Raw genomic sequence first — 24,118 nt, 5'->3', positions numbered from 1 at the left:
GCCCAGCTGTGGAGGCCACAGCCCAACTCACTGACCACCTGGGTCTCTGCTTCTCCAACTATAGAGAGAGACCATGAACAAGGTCTCATGTGCCTCAGAGAGTGAAATGGCGAGGCTACAGGGAAGGGGCCAGTGGCTGAATGGGCCATACTCTTCAACTTGATTAGATACCACCCCCCCCCCCCCGCTGCCCTGGATGCACACCCATGGCATCAGCGACTAAACCAAAGGGATGTTCTAGCTGACGGCCAGAGCCCCCACCATCGCAACTGTGATGGTCAAAGGACCGTGCTGCATCCACGTGGTGGTGCTGCTGGCCTCAGAAAAGGGCAGGAGTGTTGTCATAAGCTGCCAGGTGGATGGACCCAGAAGGGCATGCTAATACGGCCACCCCACAGCCCCCGGCACATGGAGTTCTGTTCAGGCGGCAAGTCCAGAGCGGGACACCTAGGAGGTGCCGTCCATCACAGTGGCCAACAGCTATGGGGAGAGGCTGCAACGGTGATGAGTAAGGGCCAGGGTCTCCTTTTGGGATGACAAAATGTGATGGTGGCGCACACCTCACATGCCAAACAGTGTGGAACAGCACAGAGCTGCGCATTCTTACAGGGGCCTGTTACAGCCTGTGAGCCACATCTCAGAAGAGGCCCGGCCCACACCCTGTCAGGCCTCCCCACACGGCCTCACCGTAGTCTGAGTCCTTGAAGCAGGCATCCAGGTGGTCCTGCTCCTCCTCGTAGTCGTCCAGGCCCACGCTGTTCCTGGCGGTCCTCTTCAGCAGCCGTTTGCCCGTGCTCTTGCCACCACCCCCGTTCTTCCGGGCGCTGTGGGCTGCCAGTGAGCTGCCCTTGGCCTGGCCAGCGCCCCACGAGGTCTGCAGGCAGGAGTCTGAGGCCTGCAGGTTGGCCATGGACAGCATTCCCTGAATGGCTTCCTGTGTGCTGGGGGAGGCTGGGGGCTGGCTGGGGGCAGAGAGACAGGCACTCAGTCCACGGTCTGTGGCTCACAGCACACAGCTCATGCTGCGCGGCCCTCAGCCCATGGTGCCCTCTCCACAGCCCACAACCCGAAGCCCATAATCCATGGGCCTTCATGGCATGCACCACCTTCTTCCCAGTGGCCAGAGAGGGTGTAGTGCAGAGGGTAGGGCTGAGCCAATGACTTCCCTATGGAACTGGTTAGCCACGTCCTACCCTAGCCCTTCAGGGAGGACTGAAGTTCTTGGTAGAGAGGGACATGGACAGGAGACACAGAAAGGGGGACAGAGGGAGTGAGTGGCAGATTGAGAAGCCCCAGCTCCAGTCCGACCACACGCTCGACTTGCACCATAAAGCCAACATGCAGGTGCTCCTAAGCCCCAGGCCTCTGCCCTCCCTCCACTCCAGCTGGATCTGTGCTCCCTTGGGCCTGCCCTGTCTCCCATCCTAGACCCCTGCCTTTGGTCCCAGTCCCTTCCTCTGAATCTGGCAGGGCACCCCCCTAGCTGGCACTCTGACATTGGGGCAGCATAGCCCTCTCCCTCCCACTAAAACTACACCTGTACTCACACCTGCTCCCAAACCTATAACCAAATCTATACCTTCACCTACACGTACACTCAAATCTATACCCTGCCTATACCTGCTCTACACCTACACCTCCTGACACCAAAGCCACACCTTGGCTCAGACTGAGCTTAGTCCCTCTTAACCCCTCTCACTCCCTTCCTATTCCCGAGGACCCACATGGGGTTTTGCCAGGCCTCCTTATGGGGTCCTGTCCATTCAATGCCCCTCATCCACCCAACGGCCCCATGCAGCCCACAACCTCCTGCAGCCAGAACCCCCCAACCTGCCTGAGCACCAGAATCACCTGGGAGCTTTAAAATGCCAATGCCCAGACATTGCCTGGAGATTCTGGACTGGCTGGGCTCTGGATGCCCACATGCAGCCAAGAGGGAAGGTTTGCCCTTACAGGTCCCCCACATCACACCCCAAGGCACGCAACACCCAGCATAGGCCATGATAGCCAGCATCTCCCTTCAGCAGGTGTTTCTGGTCCTTGCCCTCACCCTCTGCCCTGTGGCACAAAGCCTGAGCCACACAGTACAGCACAGCCCTACTTCAACCTTCAGGGACACCAAGGGAGCTCCCCAGCTGACCCTCCTCTTTCTCTGGGCCCCTGGGAGGTAGGACCAGGAGCTGGTATAGGGTGAGGCAGTCCCTAGCCCTGAGCGTGTGCCAAGCTATGGCCCTACCTAGCCCTCCTCTCCACTATCACAGACCAGCGGCATCAGGCAGCCCTGTCCTTTGTGACTGACATAGGCCCCTCCTGCATACCCCAGGAGACCGACCTGTTACCAGGGCTGCTGAGATGCCCAAGCAGTACCCAAAAGCACCAACCCACGCAGGCCCTTGAGGGTCTACATCACCTTCTCTATGCACCCCAACTTCTCTATGCACCCCAACTCACCCCTCCTTTTCCTCTGTGCCTTGGCCCCGCCTCCAACTTCCAAGAAATGTCTGAGGCCCATTTCAGTAAGACCACTGAAATGGGAAGGAGTCAGGGGCTCCCTAGTCTGAGAGGGGAGGTTCACAGGGAGTGTGGCTAGAAGGCTGTCCATGGAGACCCAGGGAATAGCTTGGACAAAAGCTTAGAGGGGCACTGTGGCCCCAAAGCCAGGGACTCTGCCCAAGCAGAGAGAAGACACAGAGTGGGCACCTCTCTGGGCAGCTCTCCCTGAACACCACTTCCCAGCCTGCCAAGATGCCCTGGATGGCAATTTCCCTGGAACCAAACAGGACTGTGGTTCCAAAGCTACAAACAAGGGGAAAAGCAAATACTGTTAAAACACCCTGGAGAGTATGGAGTTCCCACTGGCCAGTCGTCCGCTTGCCCCAGCGCCCCCCACCCCAGTAACAGCCCCCACTGTAACACAAAGGCCAAGGGCTGCCCAGCCCCAGCTGGGGCCATGTATCGCCGTTGCTGTGCCACCATCACCGAAACTGGGCAGGCACCTGCACCCTGTTAGAGTGCAGGAGGCAGCAGACACCCTAGCTCTTGGCACCAGCTCCCCTGGACCCTACATAGGCCTGGTCAGTCCTGCCCTGAAGGTCTCAGACCCTCGCCCAGCCCCAGGTTCTGACAAACTGCAGGCTCCCCTGTGAGATCAAAGGGCAGGAGTGAGGACACCCACCACAAAGACCCTGGGAGCCAGCGCAGAAGCCAGCGCCGGCCCGTGCCACCTGGACCTGAAGGTCCCAGTCTAGCTTGGCTGCAGCCCAACAGGGAGGGGTCAAATGCCCATCCCGGCCGCCCATCTGTCCATGAGGGACCAGGAATCAAGGAGTAGTCTAACTTTGAGTCCACATGGAAAATAATACCTTAATCCTCCAATTATCATACCAAAACCCTCGCCCTCCCCCTTGCCCCCACCCCCGAGGTAAACACTAAGCAAACCATCCACAAGAAATTAACATATTTTCCTCCATTTTCTTCAGCTGCTTCTTTCCAAAGAGCAAATACTTAAAACAGAGCAAATGGACCATCAAAAACTGACCGATGTTGCAAATGGGAGACTTGGGAGAGGAACTGCCTGCGGCAGGCACGTGTGCGGGCGTGTGAGGGCACACGTGTGCCTCAAGTCGGTGCTTGTGCCCCGGCTCCACAAGGAGCCCTCATCCCAGAGCCATTTCGATGGACCTCACAGGGGCCTTAGATCCCAGGCGCCTCTCTAGGGCCTGAGCCTTGGGCCTCCCAGAAGATAGGCACCACCGCAGGGGCATGGTGCCAGCACCCTCCAGGAAGAGGGGGCACACAGCTGAGCTACCCCTCCTATGGTCCCACCACTGCAAAGGCCACAGGGCATCCCTGCAGTGAGGGGCTGGGTTTGCAGCCTATAGACACCAGTTATTCCCAGTAGGAAATGTGCCCCCCCCACCCCCCCCCCGCCTCCCAAAGCACTGTGGACATCTCCATTTGTATTTCACTCCCGGGAAAGAAGGCACCTTGGGCCACCAATGAACATGACATTGCACAAAAAATAGTAATTTGGGAAAGAAGATACAGCCATCTAGCAAGAGCCCTTTCCAATCAAGCCCTGACCAGCCTCGAGGGTTTGACTGACATGTGGCCCCAAAGATCTCCCATACCCTGGGTCCTCCATTCTGGAAGCACAATGTCAAAGGAAAAGGGGACAGGTGGAGGGCAGACCTAAGGACCAACTGGCACCATGCAAGCCTGGCCCACAGATGTCATGGCATGGCCGGCCTTCAAGGTTCTGCCTGGGTTCCAGAACTAGGCAGCTGGGAGTTCTGGTCTGGCTTCTCCACTCCAAGTGGATGATCTAAGCACTTCAAGCCTCAATGTCCCCATCTGTAGAGCAGGAAACCACAGCTCCCCCCAAGGCCTAGGAGGGGAGCCCTCTGCAGATCCAAGTGGGAGGACAGAGGAAGGGGGACAGGCCCAACCCCTTAGTTATCTATCGGTGGCCTTTGTGGAAATTCCATGTGGAAAAAAATGACAGTGCTACTTAGAAATAAAATTTAACCAAGATTGAGAGAACTTAACTGGGACCATCATGAGAGAAACCAGCCCCAGCCCTCATCAAAAGCAAAGCCCAGAAGGGATTAATCCATTTCTCTTGAATCAGAGGATTGGACCTGACAGGCCTGTGCAGGGAGGGCTACCTGGACAGTGCCGAGTAGATACATATCCCAGGCACCTACCTGCCTGCCCAAAATCCCAGAACTCCAGGCAGGACAGCATCTACGTCCCACCCCAGAGCAGTGAGTGGAGTTTGACCCAATTAGGCCTCAGTGCTGTGGTTTTCACCCTCTGGTCAGGCCACATGGTCCTACATCTGGGTGGAAGGACTCATGTTGGGTCAGGACCATCACCCCTCCTGAGCTCAGCACATTGCCTCTATTAATATAACCTATGGTGAAATTGTAGGGCATAGGCTCTGAGCTTTCAGGGACCAAGCCTGTATCCTCTCGGACTATTGTCTGATCCCATGGTTGGGTTCTATACCAACATCTGGCTACAGTGCTAGCTGGAGCATTACAAGGACAGCGTGGTTGATTTCTGCAAGCCCCTTGCAGGTGTGATGATCTGATAACTTGACTGATCTAGCCCTTCCTTAAAGCAGGGGCTCTATGGTCCCTGAGCTCTGAAGCCATTGTGCCCAGGCCTTGAGGTGAGGTATCTGCAGGGAAGTCAGCCAACTTTCATTCAGATGTTGGGCCCATGCCTGGGATTTTTCTTACATATTTGCATGGCAGGGGGAAATGAGGAAACAGAGATGTCTGGATGTCCCAGCATGGAACAGCCATGGCAGACACCAAGAGCCTGGCCCAGCTGCTTCCTCCCTACACAGCCCAGATGTGCAACAGTTCCTCAGCCCCTTCCTGCCCAGGGGTGCAAGAACCACCACGGAGGAGCATCTGTCCTCAGAACTCTGTACCTTAGGGCTCTGGGCACCAACACAGTAAGCCCACACAGCCAACCCCACTTGGTTCCTTGGCTGTCTGGTGCCACCTCCACCAGGCTACCTGACTGCTAGGATGAGTCTTTGCGCCCTTGGCATCACTCCCTCAGAGCCCCCTATATACAAACTGCCACAACCAACAAAGCCCATTGGAAGCCCCAATGGGTCCCCCACTATGTGAGCACCCAGTGAGTGGGCAACCAGGCCTACCTGTTGGGATTGTACTCCAGTGCGCCCACCTCCTCGCTGGCCTGCAGCAGGTCCAGGATGCCCGCGGCGGAGCTCCCGCCATCCTTCTTCACTTTGGCGTTGCGGCTGGGCTTGGTGTCCGTGTCGATGTGCAGTGAGCCCTCATCAGAAGAGTCGTCGCTCTGCTTAGGGGCAGGGTGGCAGGTCAAAGCTGAGCTGGGGGGTGGATGGGCACTACAGGGCAGGCTGGCCAGACACCAGACACCACTGCCCAGCACCACGCGGGTGTCAAGCTGTGTAGTGGGATCCAGGAGCCTGCCTGCAAAGGGCAAGTGGACTTCACATGCTGCGCTGTTCGCAGAGACCTGGCTCACAAGACCTGAGGTAGGAGCCCCAATTGCGAATAGACGTAGAAGAGTCTCGAGGTGGGATGGGAGAAAGGGGACGCCTGCAGCCAGAGGGGTCCCAGCTACAGCCCTTTCAGGTGGCTCTGCAGGGACACTCCAGGCTCCCCAGGCAGCATGTGGCTGACAGGGACCCCGACCTGGGGCTGGATGTAGACATCCCCTCCCATAGGCCCAGGCCCCACTTCTCCTGACACCCCTTTGTTGGGCGTGTTTCTTGTTGCATCGTCAGGGAGATGCATTCTCTCCACAGTGGATTCTGCAGTGGCAAGGGCTCCCCAGGCCCCACCACTCACAGAAACCTGCAGGCCCTGCATGCCCCACACCTGCTTTCAGCCCCAGTGACCATGGGATTATCACTCCTGTGTGGGGTCTCACAACTAACTGGAGCCCAACCTGCTCCCCATGAACTCACACGTGGCAAGTGTGAGGACCCTTGCACCCCTGCAGAACTGAGCAGCATGCAGACCCGACACAGTACAGTGGAGACAGCCACAGGACGGGTGCGTCCCTGGCCTCCCGTGGGGGCTCACCTTGTAGAGCGCCGAGTCCAGCTTTGGCTTGGTGGCGGGTGTGGGCAGCAGTTCCTTCTTATCCAGCAGGACTGTAGGAGAGCAGAAGGTCCGTCGTAGGACTGGGAGGAGTCCTGCGACCACTCCCAACCCCGCCACTTGCAGGAGACTTCAGAGACAGATGCCCGCCCCCTGGCTCTCAGAGGCTGCCTTCCCCACCCAGGGCCCCCGACTCACAGGACAAGTCCCTCTTGGGTGCATTCTTCTTCCTCCTGATGGGAAATTCATCAATCTTGAGTTCCCCATCATCTGACACATACTCGTACTCGTCCCGCACGGGCTGGGGCTTGTCTTCCTTCAAGTTCTGCAAGGGCCCGAACACCCCTGGGCTCGGCTGCGGCTTGAGAACCTTGGAGCTAGGGTGGCAGACATGAGTGGTCAGCGGGCAGCTGTGTGGTTCAGCCTGTTGAGGATCCCCTCCCCAAATAGGATCTGAAGGGGGTCAGCATCCTCCCCTGTCCACAGGTGAGTCTCCGGGACCAGTGACTGGCTGGGCACCCCCAGCCCTAAGGCCAGCTCCCTGATGCCATGGCCCTGTAGGGATAGTGCTGACCCTGGGGTGTGTCCAATCTCTCCCTGGCCACCTGGCTATGTGCCCCTGACCACCCTGAATACTGGGCCAGCATGTTTAGCCTGCTTGAAGACTGCATAACCTCACAGTGTGTCAACAGGGCAATAGCCAGTGGGTTTCCTGCATGGCTCTTTGAAAAATAAGGTCAGGGTCATGGTGTAGACACAGCGGTCTAAAAAATTTCATGCTCTCATCTCCCTCCTGGGGTGAGGCTTGCTGCTTCAGGTTCTGTCACGGCCACCCTTGTGCTCAGGGCACCATGCCCACTCAGTATGAGGATAGTAGGCCAGAAGCATCTGTAACCCCGACAGACATGGTTCCAATCCTGGCAAGAGACAGGGGTATATGCAGGGAGTGCCTGGCACCATGAACCTACAGGTGTGGGCACAAGTATGTAACAACGCACAGGTACACACATCACACACACATGCACATACACCCCACAGCTTAGAGAATCCCATCAACTTTCCTCTATTTCCTAAACTCTACATAGCACCTGGTCGTAGAGTTCATTTGTTTAAATGCTCCCCAGAACCTACCAGCTGAACTGCAGGTAAACCAGGGGCACGCATGGGGCATGAAGTGGAGCATCTGGCTGCAGACCATACACTCTTAAGCCTCCACATCATTCAAACTCCCGGGGTAATGGCCCACTGTCAGTTCCCTACCCCCAGACATGGCCTTCTCCTTCCCTCTTAAAGATGAGGAAACTGAGGCTCATGGAAGAAAATGGGCCCATTCCCACAGGGACACACCTGCTTCCCAGACTGGGGCATCTACCCTGGTCTTAGACCCAGCAAGGGTGGCCCGCTGGACCACAGTGGCAATCGCTTCCCAGTGGTGTAGGGTGGCCAGCACACCCCCACTGCAGACCACACCATCTCCATCTCTCAGTTCAGCACTGGCTCCCCCAGGAAGCATCCTGACTCCCAGATGAGACAGCCTTCAGACATACCTAAGGACCTCAGGGAACCCTCGTGCTCCATGACTTTCCTTCATGGCACCATGGCAGAACATGACATGGGTTTGTACTAGTTAGAGATGGGTTAGAGTACCAGGTTCACACCAGCCTCTCCCCACTAATCGCTGAGCTCCATGACCCCCACCAGCTCAACTGGCCATGCAGCTAACATCTGCCTAACCAGCCACGTAGCTGACATCTTCCCCTCTCCTGCTGATATTCACTGCAGGCCCCAGCCCCTGCCCACCTGCCCCTCACTTGCAGGCACCCACCACAACCCCTCCCTACCCACCTGAGCTGAGCCATCAGCTTAGGAGGCACGGAGGGGTCTCCCCAATGTGGACCCCAGCAGGGGTGTGCCTGGTGATGCTGCCAGTTTGGGAGGGAGGCCTCACCTGGGGAGCTCTCCAGGAGAGTGTGTATGTGTGCAGTATATGTATACATGGGGTGTGAGGGTGATATTTGTGTGGGAAATGCACAAAGTGTGTGTGTATGTGCACGTGTGTGTGCGTGTATATGTGTGTGCACGCACATGCTCATGCACACTCAGAAGATGTGGAGCATATGCACCCACCCCTCCTGCCACGTGCACTCACATACCCAAGGAGTTTCTTGTTTGAGAAGGAAAACGAGAATTTGGAGTCCTTGTTCCCCGACATAGGAGATTTCTCCAGCTTTTGCTCCTCCTCCATCTTCAGCAGGGAGTCTGGTTTACTGTTCTGAAAAACAAACCCAGGATGATGCTGACTGCACTCAGGTGGTCAGTCAGTGGCAGAAGGGACAGGCTGGGCCAGCCTCCTCCCTCTGTGTCACTCAGAAACATGTCCAACACCTGCCAGGCTGGTGTTGGCTGCACCCTGGACCCACACCCACCAGGCCTACAGAACCTGCCCTCGGATGCTACCTGACATCCAGGGAGTGAGAGCTCCAGTTAGGAGAGGGCCATAAGGGACAACGCTGTTTATTAACTGAGGACAACACTCTTGGCTCTCAGGCCAGATGTGCCTGCACCCATGCCAGAAGTGGCCCCACAAAGGTGTCCAGAGCACAGTAAACCTTCACAGCATGCTACCTGAGACATCTACCTGCATGACCTATGTGCACACACATACTCAGCACATACCTCTGCTCACACCTCTGAGCCCAAACATTCCTCACACACCAGCTTCTCTAACCACACAGCTCTCTGGGAGGGTGGACCCCCCACTTGCACATGCACACACAAGCACACAGGCACGTGGGGACACACCTCACCTTATACTTCCACTTCGCCTCTGACTTGCTCTTAGTTTGCTCTCGGATTTCCAGCCTCTCCACATCATTCTGGGTACTGACCACCTCCTTGTTGGGAGCACTCAGGACACTCTTAGTGGCCTAGAAAATAACAGCCATGACCCAGTGGCCCGAGGCAGGAAGGCAACAGAATGCTCTCAGGCTACAGCACAAAGCCAAAAGCTATAGCATTGAGCCCCTGCCTCCTGCTGGCCCAAGCACAGACTCATTCACCCACCATCCATGCACCCACCAACCCATCACCCACTTACCCAACCCATTCATCTACCCAACCAAGCACCTACTCACTAACACCCACACCCATGCATCCACTCCCCACCCACCCACCCATCCACACACCCACCCATACATACAAATAACCATTCACCCATCTCCTCATTCATTTGCTCTCATTGCCTTAAAAAAGAAAATCAATAGGCCTCACTGCAGCCCTGCAGCGCTGGCCCTAGTGGTTGCTGACCCCTAGGAAGTGGGTAATTGCTTCTCAAGAGCAGGAAATCCCTCTCAATGGGGCCCAGTCTCAGGCGCTTGTGGCTCCTGAGGCCCACACGTGCAACTCCCTTGTTATACTGGCGGGATCGCAGGGCTGGTCACCTCTTTCACTACCCACAAGGGCTCAGGCCCCACCAGACAATGTGTCCCACCACCTCTTCTACTGCCTTGCTGCCCTGCACCGGGCGCCCTGCCTACACTCAGGTCTAAGTTTAATACTTGACACTAGGGAAGACTCAGCCAGTTCACACCCCACATCCCCACCCCCATGAACCTACTCGATGCTGCCCTGCATCACCAAAGGCATTGGGAGCGTCTCTCCTCACGTGCCACTGTGCTGAGCTTATCTGGGCACCGCCTGCCCACCCTGGGTCTTCAGAGCAGGGACATGGTGGCCCAGCCCCTTTCCCACAGGTGTGGCCCTGGGGAAGTGCCCACAGGCACCTGGCCCATGGGCAGGTCGCGCACCTTGCCCTTCTTGGGTGGCTCGATCTTGGTCAGCGCCTCCTTGGTGTGGGCCTCCAGCAGGTCCAGGTTGGGGATGGTGGGTGAGGCTGACCCCCTGCATTTCTTCCCTTTCTTCTTGCCCCCATCCTTGAGCTTCAGTGATTTGGGGGGCTTCGGGGGCTTAGGTGGTTTAGGGGGCTTAGGGACTTTGGATGGTTTGGGCATCTTCACGGTTTTTGGAGTCTTTTTTTTGGACACTTTCTCCAGGAAAGACCGAGGAGGGCTGGCCTCAATGGGAGACGGGGGTTCCTCCTTCTCACGGTCCCCAAAACAGACCTCATCCGAGGAAACAGCCGCCGTCACTTCAGGTCGCACAGCCTTGGAGGCATTCTAGGGGAGGAGAGAGAGGTGACCACCACCTCCTACCAGGAGGGTCCCACAGCCCAGCCACAGGAGACACTTCACGAAGTAAGGGAGCAACCACTGCACCATCATGTGGTACACATCCCTCACACAGTAGCTGTGTGACACACTCACATCTGCCCCACAGAAGCTGTGCGACATTCATCCACGCCATTGCCACTAGCCCTGCCCCTTCCCTGATGGGGACTTCTGTCCCATTGAGGCACTGAGAGGCTGGGGGCTCTCAGGCTCACATAAGCAGGGTCTCGGGCTGGACTGTTTTCCCCGCCCCCAAGAACTTCAGAGAAGCAAGCCCATCTCTCACTCCCTGGGCTCTCCCTAGGACACCACAGGCCATCTTCAGGACAAGGATTCCCAGCCCACCCACGCAGGGGTTGTGTCCCAGCCATGACCCAGCAGGCAACTTTAAGGAGAGCCAGGGAAGACAGTGGCCCTCCTCCTGGGATCAGCCCTACCTCACTGAGCCGGATCTCTTTGGCCAGGTCTTTGATGAGCTGCGAGGGTTTGAAGTGCTCTGGGAGCTCATCCTCATGTTCTGCCAAAGCCTGCAGGGCAGCCACATAGGTCAGTCACACAGCGCTGGCCAAGCACCGGTCACCACAGTTTGGGTGCCAATGGTATCCAGCTGCGCTCCCTCCCCATAACAGGGCCTAACCAGGCTGTCTCCTGACCCACACCCCCACCCTCCAGGTCCATTGCCTAACCCCTCATCAGTGGGGCCTCCGCGGTGTGAGTGCTGCGTGAGTCCTGAAGAGTTACCCACTGTGGCCAGATGCTGGCCTACTGGGAAGGATGTGCCATGGTCCCACTCCGCAGGTGGAAAACAGCCACCGAGAAGGCGGGATTTGCCCAAGCAACCACCAGGGCAGGAGTGGAAGCCCACCGTGCCCCTGGCCCAGACACAAGGCTGCTTAGCCTGACCACATGGAGAGGGGAGGGGTCTGGAGTTAGAGGGGGATGTGGCCGAGAGCAGCCTGGGAGGGCCCAGCCATTTGCCCCATCCATCTCCCATGGTTCCCATCTCCGGGGCTTCCCTTCTCACTGAAACTTACCCCTCAGCTCAGCTGGGATGCAGGGCTCCCCGAGTCTGTACCCCTGGCCCTAGAGATGTCTTTGCTGGACAGGGGACACTTCCACCCTCCTAGGATACTCCCCTGAGGAAGGATGAGCCCAGGTATGCCCCCTGCCTTTCTCTCGTTTCCACAGGGTCTCACCGGCACTTCCTTACCTGCTTTTTTGTCCATGATCTGAAAGCACCATTGAGGATTTTAGCTCCTTGGACTAAATGAGGTGGCAGCTGCTTTCCAGATTTGTGAGAACCTAGGGGATGGAGGGTTTATTGGGTGGGCACCCATGCACCTTTACTGCCACCTGCAGATGACTTCACACCCCAGGTGAAGGGATTGTTAAGGGCTGGACCTTCCGCAGGCATCTGCCCACTGCCACCTGCCCAACTGCCAACGGTTCCTCTTGGAACCTGGGGGGTACCCATCTATCTGGGACACCCTGAGAGGGCAATAACTGGCCCTCCCTCCATCCTCCCACCAGGTCCTCAAGCAGGCAGCCCAGCTCCCCCCAACACCTGATCACCCTTAGCAGAGGCCACAGTCCTACCCACACCAAGCATTCCAGTGCTTTCTGACCCCCACAATGATGTCACCTGCAAGCTGAGGGACACTGGCAGTGGGTCTGATTCCCACGGAGCAGCCCAGGCAAGCAAGGTACCCTGAGCAGGGGAGGAGGGAGGCAGCACCATAACAAGGAGTAGCATCCACCCCTCTGTCTTCTAAGCTCTGAGGCGTCAGGTGACTGTCTGTTTGGGGTGCTGTGCCCTTCCAAGGAGGGTGGGAGACAGAAGGTGGGGCCAGCCCAGCTGGCAAGCTCTCACCTGGGATTTAAGCCTGTCCTCAATGTGGTTCTGCCTACACTGCCCCCACACCACCCCATCTTACCCCACCCCATCCCACCCTACCTCACCTCCCCAGTGTGAGTCCCCAGGGCAGATCTCTCCTCTGCTGGGGTAGAATTTAGGGCTCCATATCTGGGGATTGATGGAAGATGAAGTTCCTGCTGAGGAACTTCCTCATGCTGAGCAGAAACTTCCAGGGGCCATGCACTGCCTCTTGGCAGGTGTCCAGAGATGGTAGGGGCCTGGCTGAGCCTGCCACTGCCCCTCAGGCCTCTCCTTGGAACCTTGACATGCACACCCATCACTGTTAGGTAGGAGTCTTCTAGGGCACCTGGGCTGGTGGTCAGAGCCAGTACAGACCCCCAAGCCCCTCAGCATCCCTGTCAGTAGCCACAGGCAGCATGCACACTGACTAGAGAGCACACCAGGCCTGGGGACAGGCAACTGCCATGCATTCTGAAACACCAGTCAGCCGTGCAGGCACAAGTCCAGTGCTGTACCGCACACATTGGGGACTGTGAGACTGGGAGCTAAGGGGACACAGCCACACCAGGGTCGAGCTGACTGCTCTGTCACCCATCCTATGTCCCTGAGCTTCCCCTGCAAAACAGCCCCACCAGAGCCTCGGACTGAGATGCTGACCAGACTTACCTTTGAAGGCCTCCAGCAAGTGCTTCCCCATGTACCAACAGGCGGTTTCGAAGTTGGGAAATTGAGTCAGGCTGCCTAGCTTCAACCTTCTTTCCACTTCATATGCTCTGTAAGCCACAGCAAGAACACATCAGGGAGAAAGCAAACCCCTGTCATCACCACATCACAGCCAGAGACTACCCCAAGGCCAGGGCCCTCTCAGGCCTCCCCACTGGGCCCTGCATGGCACAGGGTACACAGTCTCTGGGCCCCCTGGAGCCTGGCTTCTAGAGCAACAGTTGAGTGTACAGGAAGAGAACAGTGGTCTTTAAAGCCACCCCAGACCTATCATGGGCCTCATGTCCAGTGACCTCCCCACTCAGGGGCCCTGGTAAAACCTCGGCTACCTCCTTCCTCCCACACACACAGGCCCAGTGAGGCGAAAAGTCATGCTCAGGGTTACCATTGGGTTGGCCAGTCAGGACTCAGGGGCAGTGATCTTGGCTGAGCAGCGTGGTCTTACCTCATCTGCATCTCCACACTCAGGCTGTGGAGGAAGTGTCCCGCGAAGGCCAGGCAGTCTACTGGTGTGAGTGTGGCATAAATCCAGCCTGGGAGAAACAGGAATACTAGCCCTCCACAGACCCTGGTGCTGGTGCTTGGCTGCTCCCCCCAGGCCCAGGTTGCCTGGAGGGAGCTGCTGCAGCCCTACCCACCCTGCCCACCATGCAAGAGTGTGCTGGTCCTCTGAGTCAGAGGGCCTAAATCCAAGCAGGCCCAGCTGTACATCACAGCCCTGCACAGACAGATGCAGAGACCAAGGCCTGCCCTAGGCTCAGGATGCCCAGCGCGCTGGCCTCTGCACTCAGGCAGGAGGAGATGGGGGCTAGCCACTTCCTGGGGCAAGTGGGCATGTCCCCTCCCAGAGGCAGCCTGGCCAGCCTGCAGGAATCACTCTGACAGTGGGGACTTGGAAGGGCCCAGACCAGGACACTGGGAGGCACATAGATCAAACCAATGTGTGGGCCCACATGTGGCAGAAATCCAAACACCGCTGGCTATTTAGACAAAGGAGTTGCTGCTAACTGTTCATTTTTAAGGTGTGAAAGCAATATTGTCATTTTGTTATTTTTAAAAGGAAGACTTTCTAAAATGGTGAAATGTTTATGGTGAAGCAGTATGATGTTTGCTTATGTAGCGCTTCCTCCCTCTGCTTATGTATGAAATGTTGGCATCAGCAAACACCCATCTTTGGATGTGGCTGGATGACAGGGCACCCAGGCCCACACAATCTCATGGCCCAGACCCGGCCTCTGTGAGCAGCTGGGCCAGCAGCCGAGGGACTCATGGCCTTGAGGTGGCCCTGGAGTAGGTGGTGGTGTGCCCACAATGACCACCAGGCCCCAGCAAAGATGGCTGGGGAAAAATACAGAGACCCCAGGTGGGCCTCACTGAGGACAGATGCTCACCTGAGGGGATGAAGAGTGTCTGGCCCTGTTTGAGGGTGCACTTATAGCACCTGTCCACCTGGTCAGCAAAGAACATTTCACTGTGGTTGGAGGCAGACTGCCAGCGCTCATACAGGGAGATGTTGGCCGACGCCGGTTTGATGAGATAGAAGATCTTCTCCCCCTGCCAACGAGAGGCCATTGGCAGAGCCCTCCACATGCCAGAGCTGCTGTGTGGGGGGGGCACAGCTTGCTATGTTCAGGGACACTGGGTGGGGGGTGCGGAATGAGCTCGTCATGTCCAGGGATGCTTAAGTTCCTGGTGATGGGACCTGGCTTGAACCCCACTGTGCCCAGGCCCACTGTTCCTCTTCAGAAATGGTGGAGCCATGTTCCAGGACAATTCAGAAGTCTTATTTTAGGAAGATGCTAGGCTAGGTGCCCTGACATGCTGGAGCTCCACCCACCCCTGGTCATTCACAGCCTGTCCTGCAGCACTGCAAATGCCTTGTGCGCCAAGGGGCCGCAGAGCTGGGCCAGCTGTCTGATGAAGATGGAAACTATTTTCCAAGAGCTGATCGGTGCTGGGCAGGAGGTAGAAGGATGGTCCACGCCAGGCCCCAGCCCTGCACTCAGACCATGGGGAGTGCATGGAGGCACGCACAGGGCAGGTGGACTGGGGTAAGGAGGTAAGGAGCTAAGTTACTCACCCCCCAACTGCCCCCCCTCGTGCTCCTGTGGGGGTCCCCAGTAGTCACTCTCTGTTCCCTCTTCTAGGGAATCCTCAGCACTGTCCTCCCTTCCCTGGATACCAGTGGCCACTGAGCACTAGGTCACTCACCCCAGTGTGCACCCCCAATGTCGCCTGAGTCACCTTCTCTTTAGAAACAGGTGGGCAATTACCTTGAGCACATGGTACCAGGCGGAGGCACCCCCCGAGTCGATGTGGAAGTCTGTGTAGCTGTCCTTCACACAGATTAGGCAGTACTTGGTCACCTTGGGCTTGGCCAGCAGTGCGTCGTCTGGCCAGTAGTTTTCTACCCAGGACAGTTTCTTCACAATGTCAGGAGGTTCCACAAAGCTGGACATTCTGGGGGCACAGGAGAAAGAGCGATCAGCAGGGCTGGGGGCAGGGAGTCCTGCACACTTGGTGCCTGCTCAGTGCACCACAGGGGGTGGGCCGCCTGTCTTCCTTTCATGACCCAAATGTCTTCTGTCCTTGCTTGACTGCTCCTCAGTGGCAAGTCAGACATTCTCTTGTAGCCAGTGCCAGCTGCACCCTGGAGTCTTGCTGAGCCTCCCTGGGGGAGAGGAGGTGTCCCAAACCTCCGTGGGTGAGTGCAGAGACAGCATGTGTCCAAATGAGGGACACTATGCACATCGCCCACAATCCATCTCACTGTGGGGCCTGACAGTTATTGTGCAGTCCCTGAGGCAGAAGACCCTGAGAGCATTCTGTGGATCTGCTGACCAAAGGGTCAGCTGGAGAGCTGGGAATTTCACAGAGTGGGCAGGAGGGGCAGGGGTACTGACCCTGGCAGAGCAGCTACCAGGAGACAAGAGGTACAGCCAAGTCTGACCAACCTCTGAGACAACAGAAGCCTGGAGCTAGGAGGCCTGGGGAAGCTAGGGTGCATCATCTGGGACCTCGCCCTGAGAACAGCAGCAAGTAGTTAAGGGCTGAGTGCAGCACCCCAGTTGGGAAGGCAGGGTGGGGACACGGGGTTACTGTGCCACTGGCACAAAGTGTGTGCTAAAGGTGGGCAGGTGTATGAGCAAATGTGTGAGTGTGTCATGCATGGGTGTGAGCCTATGTGCTCAGGAAGACACTACTCCACACTTTTACCACCTGTTCTCTCTGTGGGGCAGGATGAAGCAGGCCAGAGAGGGTTTGACTTTTTGTTCCTTTTCTGGCTAAATTGTTCACAATGCATAATATTCAAAGTTTAAAAGGGAAACAGAACATTAGAGCCATGTACAAGGTTTTATGGCCCAAGACATTTTCTACATTTCTTAGTACCTCCCAAGGGTGTTACTGCCTGACAAACACCAACAAGGGCTAAGAGCCAGGAGGGCCTAGGGCCCCACCCGCCCCTCACCTGGTGTCGGAGAACTCGAGGTTGGTGAGGTTCAGGACCCGCTTGCGGTTGGTGCTATAGTAATAGTCGACAAACTCCTTCAGCTTCATCTTGCAGTCCTTCTGCTTGGTGACATCTGTCACATCCACGCTTCGCTCTGGGCCTGAGGAGGCAGCAGGAGGAAAGTAGTGCACCCGGGAGCTGGGGTGTTCTCCCACCAGTGGGGGCCTGGGTTGGGCAAAATGCTCTGGGCTCTAGGATCCGACCCCCACCTGCCTGCCCGGGTTGACATGAAGACCCCTGGTATAGTGGGGTCTTCATGGGCCTCAGCTTAGCACATGAAAATACAGAACACCCAGGTAAACCTAAACTTCAGATAAATAGCAAAGAGGTTTTCGGCATACGCACATTCCCATAATGTATGGGACACACTTATACTTGAAAAATCAGAATATCAAAGGACTGCACTTCTAGGCTGCAACTCATTACTCTAAATATTGAAAAGTTGGTAAATAATGGGGGAAATCCTGCATTTTCTATCACTGATGTCAGGAAATTCAGTTTACCCAAGTAATCGAGGAAACAGAGTTCCATATCAACTCAGTTGATAGGGAGAGTGAGAAGGGCAGGGTTAGCAAGCTTTCCCTTTGCACAGGTCCTCAACCTCTGCTGGGGCCTGGACGAATGGGCTGATGGAACTTTCTGTGGACAAATGAGGCTGGATTTTGGTCCCCCAGCTAAAAGCCAGGTACCCTCAACTCCCAGGGTAGGGAGGGTCCTGCAACAACTTGAACCAAATCTAGTAAGCCTCTAACACTTGATGCAGGAACGGATGGGGACAGGAAACAGGTTAAATGACACTATGGGGACATTGCCAACTAAGTCCTGAATGTGAGCTTTTCCCAAATCCCCAGGGTAGGAATTCTCTAGGACCAACAAGCCTGTTTTCTCCAAGGGTGGGGCCCTCCAGGGCATCAAAGACATTAGCACATTTAGCACACAACTGCAAGGTCCTGGAGCTCAGAGCTGAAAGAATCGAGAGGTCTCAAGACAGCCTCCATTTACAGCCAGAGTAACTAAGAGGGGCAGGGGCCAGGGTCTCATGTCATTTTGGTAGGGCTTGGGGTCTCATTCTAAGAGAAAGGGGTGTGAAGACCCTGACTCACCTGCTTGCACAGCTGTGCTAGAGCCAAGGGAGGGGTGAGGGTGTATATGAGGATGTATACACCCAGGCCAGAGGTAGGGGCTTCTGCACAGGCTCTGGGGGCAGCATGCACAGAGTGAAGGGACGGCTCTGTGGCAGCAGGCCTGGCACCCACAACCCATGGGAAGCGGCACTTACCCACGTAGTTCTCGACATCGCTGACATAGAAGGTGGGGGCTGGCACGGCCAGGCCCAGTCCATCTTTCTTGGGGACGAGAATGGGTTCTGTGAAGCCATGCTCCTCCATGTAGCCCAGTGTGAGTTGGCTGCCTGGTACTCGGGCCACTACGTCCTCTGCGCTGTGGGGGCAGCACAAGTCGGAGGTCACATTGGACCAGTGCCAGCTCCCCAACCAAGACTGGCCTGGACAGATCCCAAAGGCCTGCTGCTCCCTCCACCATCTCACATAGTCCCAGGAGACAGACCTGCCTGCAGTGCCTCAGAAGTCACGGGGCAGACACAGCAGGGTTCTGCACACTCCCACACACAGAACTTCCAGGCAACTGCTCTGACCATAGTGAGTAAGGACAGGGACACAGATGTCCCTGTCTCCACTGTACAGGCCAGTAACCCTGAGCGAGATCCCTCCCCACTCCATGCTCAAAGGTGGGATCCTACTCAGGTGGTCTGGCCTGAGGATAAAGCAGATAAAGACAAACCCCTTTTCAGGGAGAACCCATGCCCTGGATAAGCAGAACACAGGACCTGGGAGCAGACTGGACACATGGACAAGACGGGTGAAGCCTGAGTTTGGGGTGACCTGGCCCCCACACATCAGGGCCCATTTGTACCTACTGTGGAAGGATTTTGTGGCTAAGTTCCTGGTACAACCTCTCAAGATTTTATAAAAAAAAAATTTGATGCCTCAGCTAGGATGTCACCTGCAAGACCAGCCCAGGCCCTGGACCTGGACCCTTCACCAGACATCAGTGAAAATGATGCTAGGTCACACAGGAGAGGGCAGTTGAGACCAAGGCGATGGCTGCGGGATGGTCTGGGGTGGGAGAAGGGACAGAGGGGGAAGGGCAGATCTGAGAGGGGACACAGCCGGTCTGACGCCTGTGTTGGACTCCCCAGCAGATACACCAGCTGGACACACAGGTCAGGCGTTCAAGGCTAGAACTGGCCCCAGGAATGGATATGAACACTGAAGGTGGGTACAGGAATGGAGGCCAGCAGTCCCTGGGGACAGCGGTCAGCAAAGGAGGAGGTGAGCTAACAACAGAGGAAGCACAGACAGGAGAGCTTGGGCTCACAGTGTCTGTGGAGGTTGGGCTCAGGGAGAGAGGGGCTGCACCACATTTTGCCGAGAGTGGAGTATCCTTTGGATTTGACTTCATGATGGTGTTGAGGAAACCAAAACCATGAGAGGAAGCATGAGAGGAAGCTGAGGAAGAAGCACCGTTTAGGCAACTGTGGGAAGGAGCCCTGGAAGTGTGGAAAAAGTGCAGCCAACTGCCAATGCCAGGGGTGGTGGGTTGAGAGTCATCCTTGGCTAACCAAAATATCTGTACAGTATTCCATTGTGTATGCATGCCACATTTTCTTTATCTGTGTTCCCCCTCGGATCTGTCAGTGGGTACTTAGGTTGAATTTGGAATACCAAACAGAAATCCAAGACACCCATATGGCCAAAAAGACTGAAGGAAAAAAAAACCTATTAGAACTAATAAATTAGTTTAGCAGAGTGGCAGGATACAAGATCAATATACAAGAAATCAATTGCATTTCAGTACAGTAGCAATGAACATGCTAAAAAAAATTAACAATTCTATTTATTAGAGCACCAAAAAGAATAAACTAATTAGGAATACATTTATGAGAAGTAGTGCAAAACTTATACTCTAAAAATGATAAAACACTGTTGAGAGAAATTTTTAAAAGATCTCAAAAACTGAGAAAATAACCCATGTGCATGGGTTAGAAGACTTAACATTAAGATGGCAATTTGACTTCTTGAGTCTACAGATCTATAGATTCCACACAATTCCCAACAGCGTCTCAGCTGCTACCTTGACAGAAAATGACAAGATGATCCTAAAATTCCCACAGAAATGCCAGGAACCTGGAATGACCAAAACAATCTTGGGAAAGAAGAACAACTTGGCAGTGTCATTTCTCGATTCCAAACTTTACTGCGAAGTACAGTGATCAAGGGAGTGTGGTTGTGGCCTGAGGACAGACCGAGATCAGTGGAACAGAATTGAGTGTCCAGAAATAAATGATTTTCAACAAAAGCGTCAAAACCATGGAATGGTGAAAGAATTGTGTTTTCAAGAAAAGATGCTAAGAAAAATGAATAGTTGCCTGGAAAGACAAAAAAGGGGAAGTTACCAGATCCTTACTTCACACTACATGCACAAATTAAATTGTATCAAAGACCAAACTATGAGTTAAAACTATTAAGCTCTTAGAAGAAAATGACAAAGCTTCCCAAAACAGGTCAATTAGACTTCACCAGAATTAGAAACTTTTGTGCTTCAAAGGACAGCATCCATAAAGTGAAAAGTCAACTCACGAAATGGAAGAAAGTATTTGTAATCGTATATCTGAAAAGAGACATGTATCTGAAATATATAAAGAACTCTTACAACTCAATAACAAACAAACAATTAGATAATAAAAATGGGCAAAGGACCTGAACTGACATTTCTCCAGTGAATATACACAATGGCCAAAAAGGACGAGAAAGGACGCTCACCATCACTAGCTGGAGGGAAAATGGAAATCAAAAATCACAGTAAGATCCCAATTCACACCCAGAAGGATGATTAGAATAAAAAACTGAGCTAACAAATGCCAGTGAGGATGGAGAAACTGGAACCCTCATAACACTGTTGGCGGGGTGCAGTCACCATGGAAAACAGTTTGGAGGTTCCTCAATTAATATAGTTACCATGTGACCCAGCAAATCTACTCCTAAAAAAAGAAGAACCTCTGTCTACACACACACAAAAAAACTTGTGTGAGCATGTTTATGGTAGAATTCTTCATATTAGTGAAAAAAAAACCCACATAATTATGCAATCTGGAGCTGGGAGACTACTGAGGGTCGGGTCCCCGGCAGGTCAGGTGCCCCAGTATGTTGGGTCACGCGCAGATGCAGACACATCCAGCCCAGAGAAGAAAATGATACCAGTCAGGCAGCCACACGAAGGATTGAAATTCCATCAGTCCAATCACTGCTTGACAAACTTTCCACCAATCAGAACTGCACTGACTGAAAACCTTATTAGCAAAAGTAGAGGCTTAAGGATTAGCTCTCCCCAGTATTCTTTTTGCCTTTATAAGCACACACCTCCCACCTGCAGCAGCTTAGACATACAGCTCAAGTGCTTCTTGAGTCTATATGGCCTGAACTGTAGATTAAAACTTTGAATAACATCTGTCAAGTTAGAACTCAAATGCTACTGCTATAACAGGAGAACTGTACCACGACCACTGTAACATGTGGTTTACAAGCCATAATACACCTATAGTGCAGTTGTTGTAACTCAACTAGACTTCAGTTTCTCAGTGTCTTGATAAACACAATGTGATCTGTTCACACAGTGGCATAGTATTCAGCCATGAAAAGGAATGAAGCCTTGACACCCTACCACATGGATGAAGCTTGAGGACATGGCACTGATTGAGAGAAGCCAGACACAAAGACCACATATTATGATTCCTTTTAGGTGAAATGTCCAGAATAGGCAAATCTATGGAGACAGTAAGCACATCAGTGGCTACTGAGGGCCGGAGAGAGGGGACAGGATGTGGCCATAAAGGCACCAGTTTTTTTGGGGTAATGTGACAATGTCCTAAAATTAACTGGTGGTGGTCCCCACATCTTTGAATACACCAAAAATCACTGAACTGTATCCATTAAATGGGTGAACCACAGGAAACCAGAAAATGTCTCAATAAAAGAAAAGAGATAGAAAGAAGCCAGAGGAAAGATCCACCCAGAAACAGGGTGTGAGTTACTTTGAATTTCTCATCAGAAATCACACAAGCAAGAAGAAAATGCAGTGAAACATTTCAAGTTAAAAGAAAAAACCCATCAACTTAGAATACTGTGTCTGGTGAATTATCATTCAAACAAGAAAGAGAAATAAGACTGTCAGACAGCAACTATCCCATCACGAAGGGCCCAGGGGCAATTTCGCTGCTGGCTGCTGCCCAGTCCAAGGGTCTCTGATCCCCTCTCACCAGAAACCACTCCTGGGCCCTGGCCGTGCCCTTGGGTGAGCACTGTTTAGGACACCAGCTAGACCAGTCCATGAGCTCAGAGGGGAGCCGGTGGCCATGGGGTCCTGCCAAGTTGGAGGGAGGACCCTTGCCTCCACTCCCCCCTCCCCTATCCACAAAATGAAGCCACACCTCTCCCTCAGGAGACCCTATGGGAGTCCACACCAGGCAGGGGACAGGCCCCTCTCCACCACCCCTGTCTGGGAGGCTCAAGAAGAAAGTCACTCACATGAGACTGCCTGGGACTTTGGGGAGCTGTGCAGCCTGCAGTTTCCCTGGGTGGAAATCCACAGCCTGGACCAGGGCTGGTGAGCCTGGGACTGAGGGTTAAGGGAGGCCCACCTGGGGAAGGTCCTGCTCCTCAGCTCCTTGATGAAGAGCTGGCTGCCGTTCTGCACCGGCTTGACGTCGGGCGTCTGCCCTGGGCTGTGCTTCTGCCAGGTCCGCTTCTTCTTCACTGTGTGGGGTGGGGAACAGGAGGCAGGTTGTCACCTGCAGCCCCTTCTCCAATGGCCCCTCCCCAAGACTTCAGGCATCCAGCCCAGGGGATCCAGCAGGAGGGCAGTCAAGGAGCAAACACCCAGAGACCAAAACCTCCCAGAAGCCAGGGGTCCTCAGGCACGTGGCCACCCCCCCGACCCTGAGGCATCACATAATCAGCAGCCCAACACCCAGCCTCAGGTCATGGTCCTCCCCACCCAATACTCTGATGCTTTGGCTCAGCTGATGGTGCCCAAAAGCTGGGGTCTCCCTGGACCCCCTCACTCAACATGCACTCTGCGGAGCCCACATCAGAGGCACCTCTGAGATGGGTCCACCAAGGGCAGCCTCGCTGTTCTGGACAACGCCTCCCCTGGACTTGTCCTCCGAGCACAGACCCTCCTGCTGGGACCTAGCCTCACTGACAGCCCAGGGCTCACAACAGCAGCAGACAGGCTGCCACCTGCTGTGCCTTCTGCCCTCTTGCACCCCTGGGGTGCTGCACCGCACACCCTCTGAATGCTGCTGAGCTCCACTGGCTGCTCCCTCAGGCTGTCTTATCTTCACACCTCTTCCTAAGGGCTTTTTACACACTGCACACACGCCTTTATTGGACTATGAAACACAAGCCGGCACACACAAACACAAGTGCACACACACATGCAAATACACCCCCATGGACTGTGACACCTGTGAGCACACAGCACAGACACGCACATCCCTACAGGACTATGGCACACGTGGGCACTGGACTGCAAGCTCCTGGAGAGTAAGAAGTGATTTCCTTGGCCCTTGATCTCATCTTGGGAAACATCGGGTGAGTGAGGACAAGACATGGGCCCTCCCATGGAGCATGGTTGCCGGGTGGTCAGGTGACAGGTACAAGCATAAATTAGACTGGATGTAGGGAGGGACTGGTGAGGTCGTAGGGGCCCACCATGGGTAGGATTGCAGGACAAGACCCTGGATTCCTCCTCCCACACCTGGTAGAGGTGGGGCTGAGGGAAGACAGTACGGTGACAGCTGTCTCTCAAGCTTCCCCAGCAGGGGAGGCGCTGTGTGGCAAGGACTGTGACTCATCTCTCTGGCTGATCTGGTCCCCATCCTTGTCTCCATTTGGGTCACGGCACTTGAGACCATCTCCAAAAATGGTGTGACATTTATGTCATGCTTGGCCTCCATGATGTACGGAGACTTGGCCTGATCCTGCAGAGGGAGGATTCCAAGCTGGGACCCCAGTGGCAGCACTAGGCATAGATGGGAGGTTACAGGCTTGGCTCATCTGTTCTAGTCTTTATGCCCCATGTCTTGTAGCTA

General features: G+C 54.8%; 1 protein-coding gene across 1 annotated transcript in view; it reads right to left on the bottom strand.

Moving 5' to 3' along the window:
* Positions 1 to 24,118, bottom strand: part of PHF2 (PHD finger protein 2) — a 64,584-nt gene that overhangs the window by 5,128 nt on the left and 35,338 nt on the right. Inside the window, exons 3-18 of the mRNA XM_037494939.2 lie at positions 22,664 to 22,778; positions 18,227 to 18,387; positions 16,906 to 17,047; positions 15,710 to 15,896; positions 14,828 to 14,990; positions 13,882 to 13,969; positions 13,380 to 13,486; positions 12,048 to 12,139; positions 11,275 to 11,364; positions 10,418 to 10,786; positions 9,419 to 9,538; positions 8,765 to 8,883; positions 6,810 to 6,988; positions 6,594 to 6,664; positions 5,678 to 5,838; positions 688 to 962 (exon numbers count right to left, since the gene is read on the bottom strand). Coding sequence (XP_037350836.1) covers positions 688 to 962; positions 5,678 to 5,838; positions 6,594 to 6,664; positions 6,810 to 6,988; positions 8,765 to 8,883; positions 9,419 to 9,538; positions 10,418 to 10,786; positions 11,275 to 11,364; positions 12,048 to 12,139; positions 13,380 to 13,486; positions 13,882 to 13,969; positions 14,828 to 14,990; positions 15,710 to 15,896; positions 16,906 to 17,047; positions 18,227 to 18,387; positions 22,664 to 22,778 — 2,439 coding nt within the window. The remainder of the gene's footprint in view (positions 1 to 687; positions 963 to 5,677; positions 5,839 to 6,593; positions 6,665 to 6,809; positions 6,989 to 8,764; positions 8,884 to 9,418; positions 9,539 to 10,417; positions 10,787 to 11,274; positions 11,365 to 12,047; positions 12,140 to 13,379; positions 13,487 to 13,881; positions 13,970 to 14,827; positions 14,991 to 15,709; positions 15,897 to 16,905; positions 17,048 to 18,226; positions 18,388 to 22,663; positions 22,779 to 24,118) is intronic.

This window comes from Talpa occidentalis, unplaced genomic scaffold (genome assembly GCF_014898055.3).
Source record: "Talpa occidentalis isolate TD23 unplaced genomic scaffold, MPIMG_talOcc4v2.1 talOcc4.7, whole genome shotgun sequence".
Classification (NCBI taxonomy): domain Eukaryota; kingdom Metazoa; phylum Chordata; class Mammalia; order Eulipotyphla; family Talpidae; genus Talpa; species Talpa occidentalis.
This window is presented reverse-complemented; position numbering and strand designations above follow the sequence as displayed.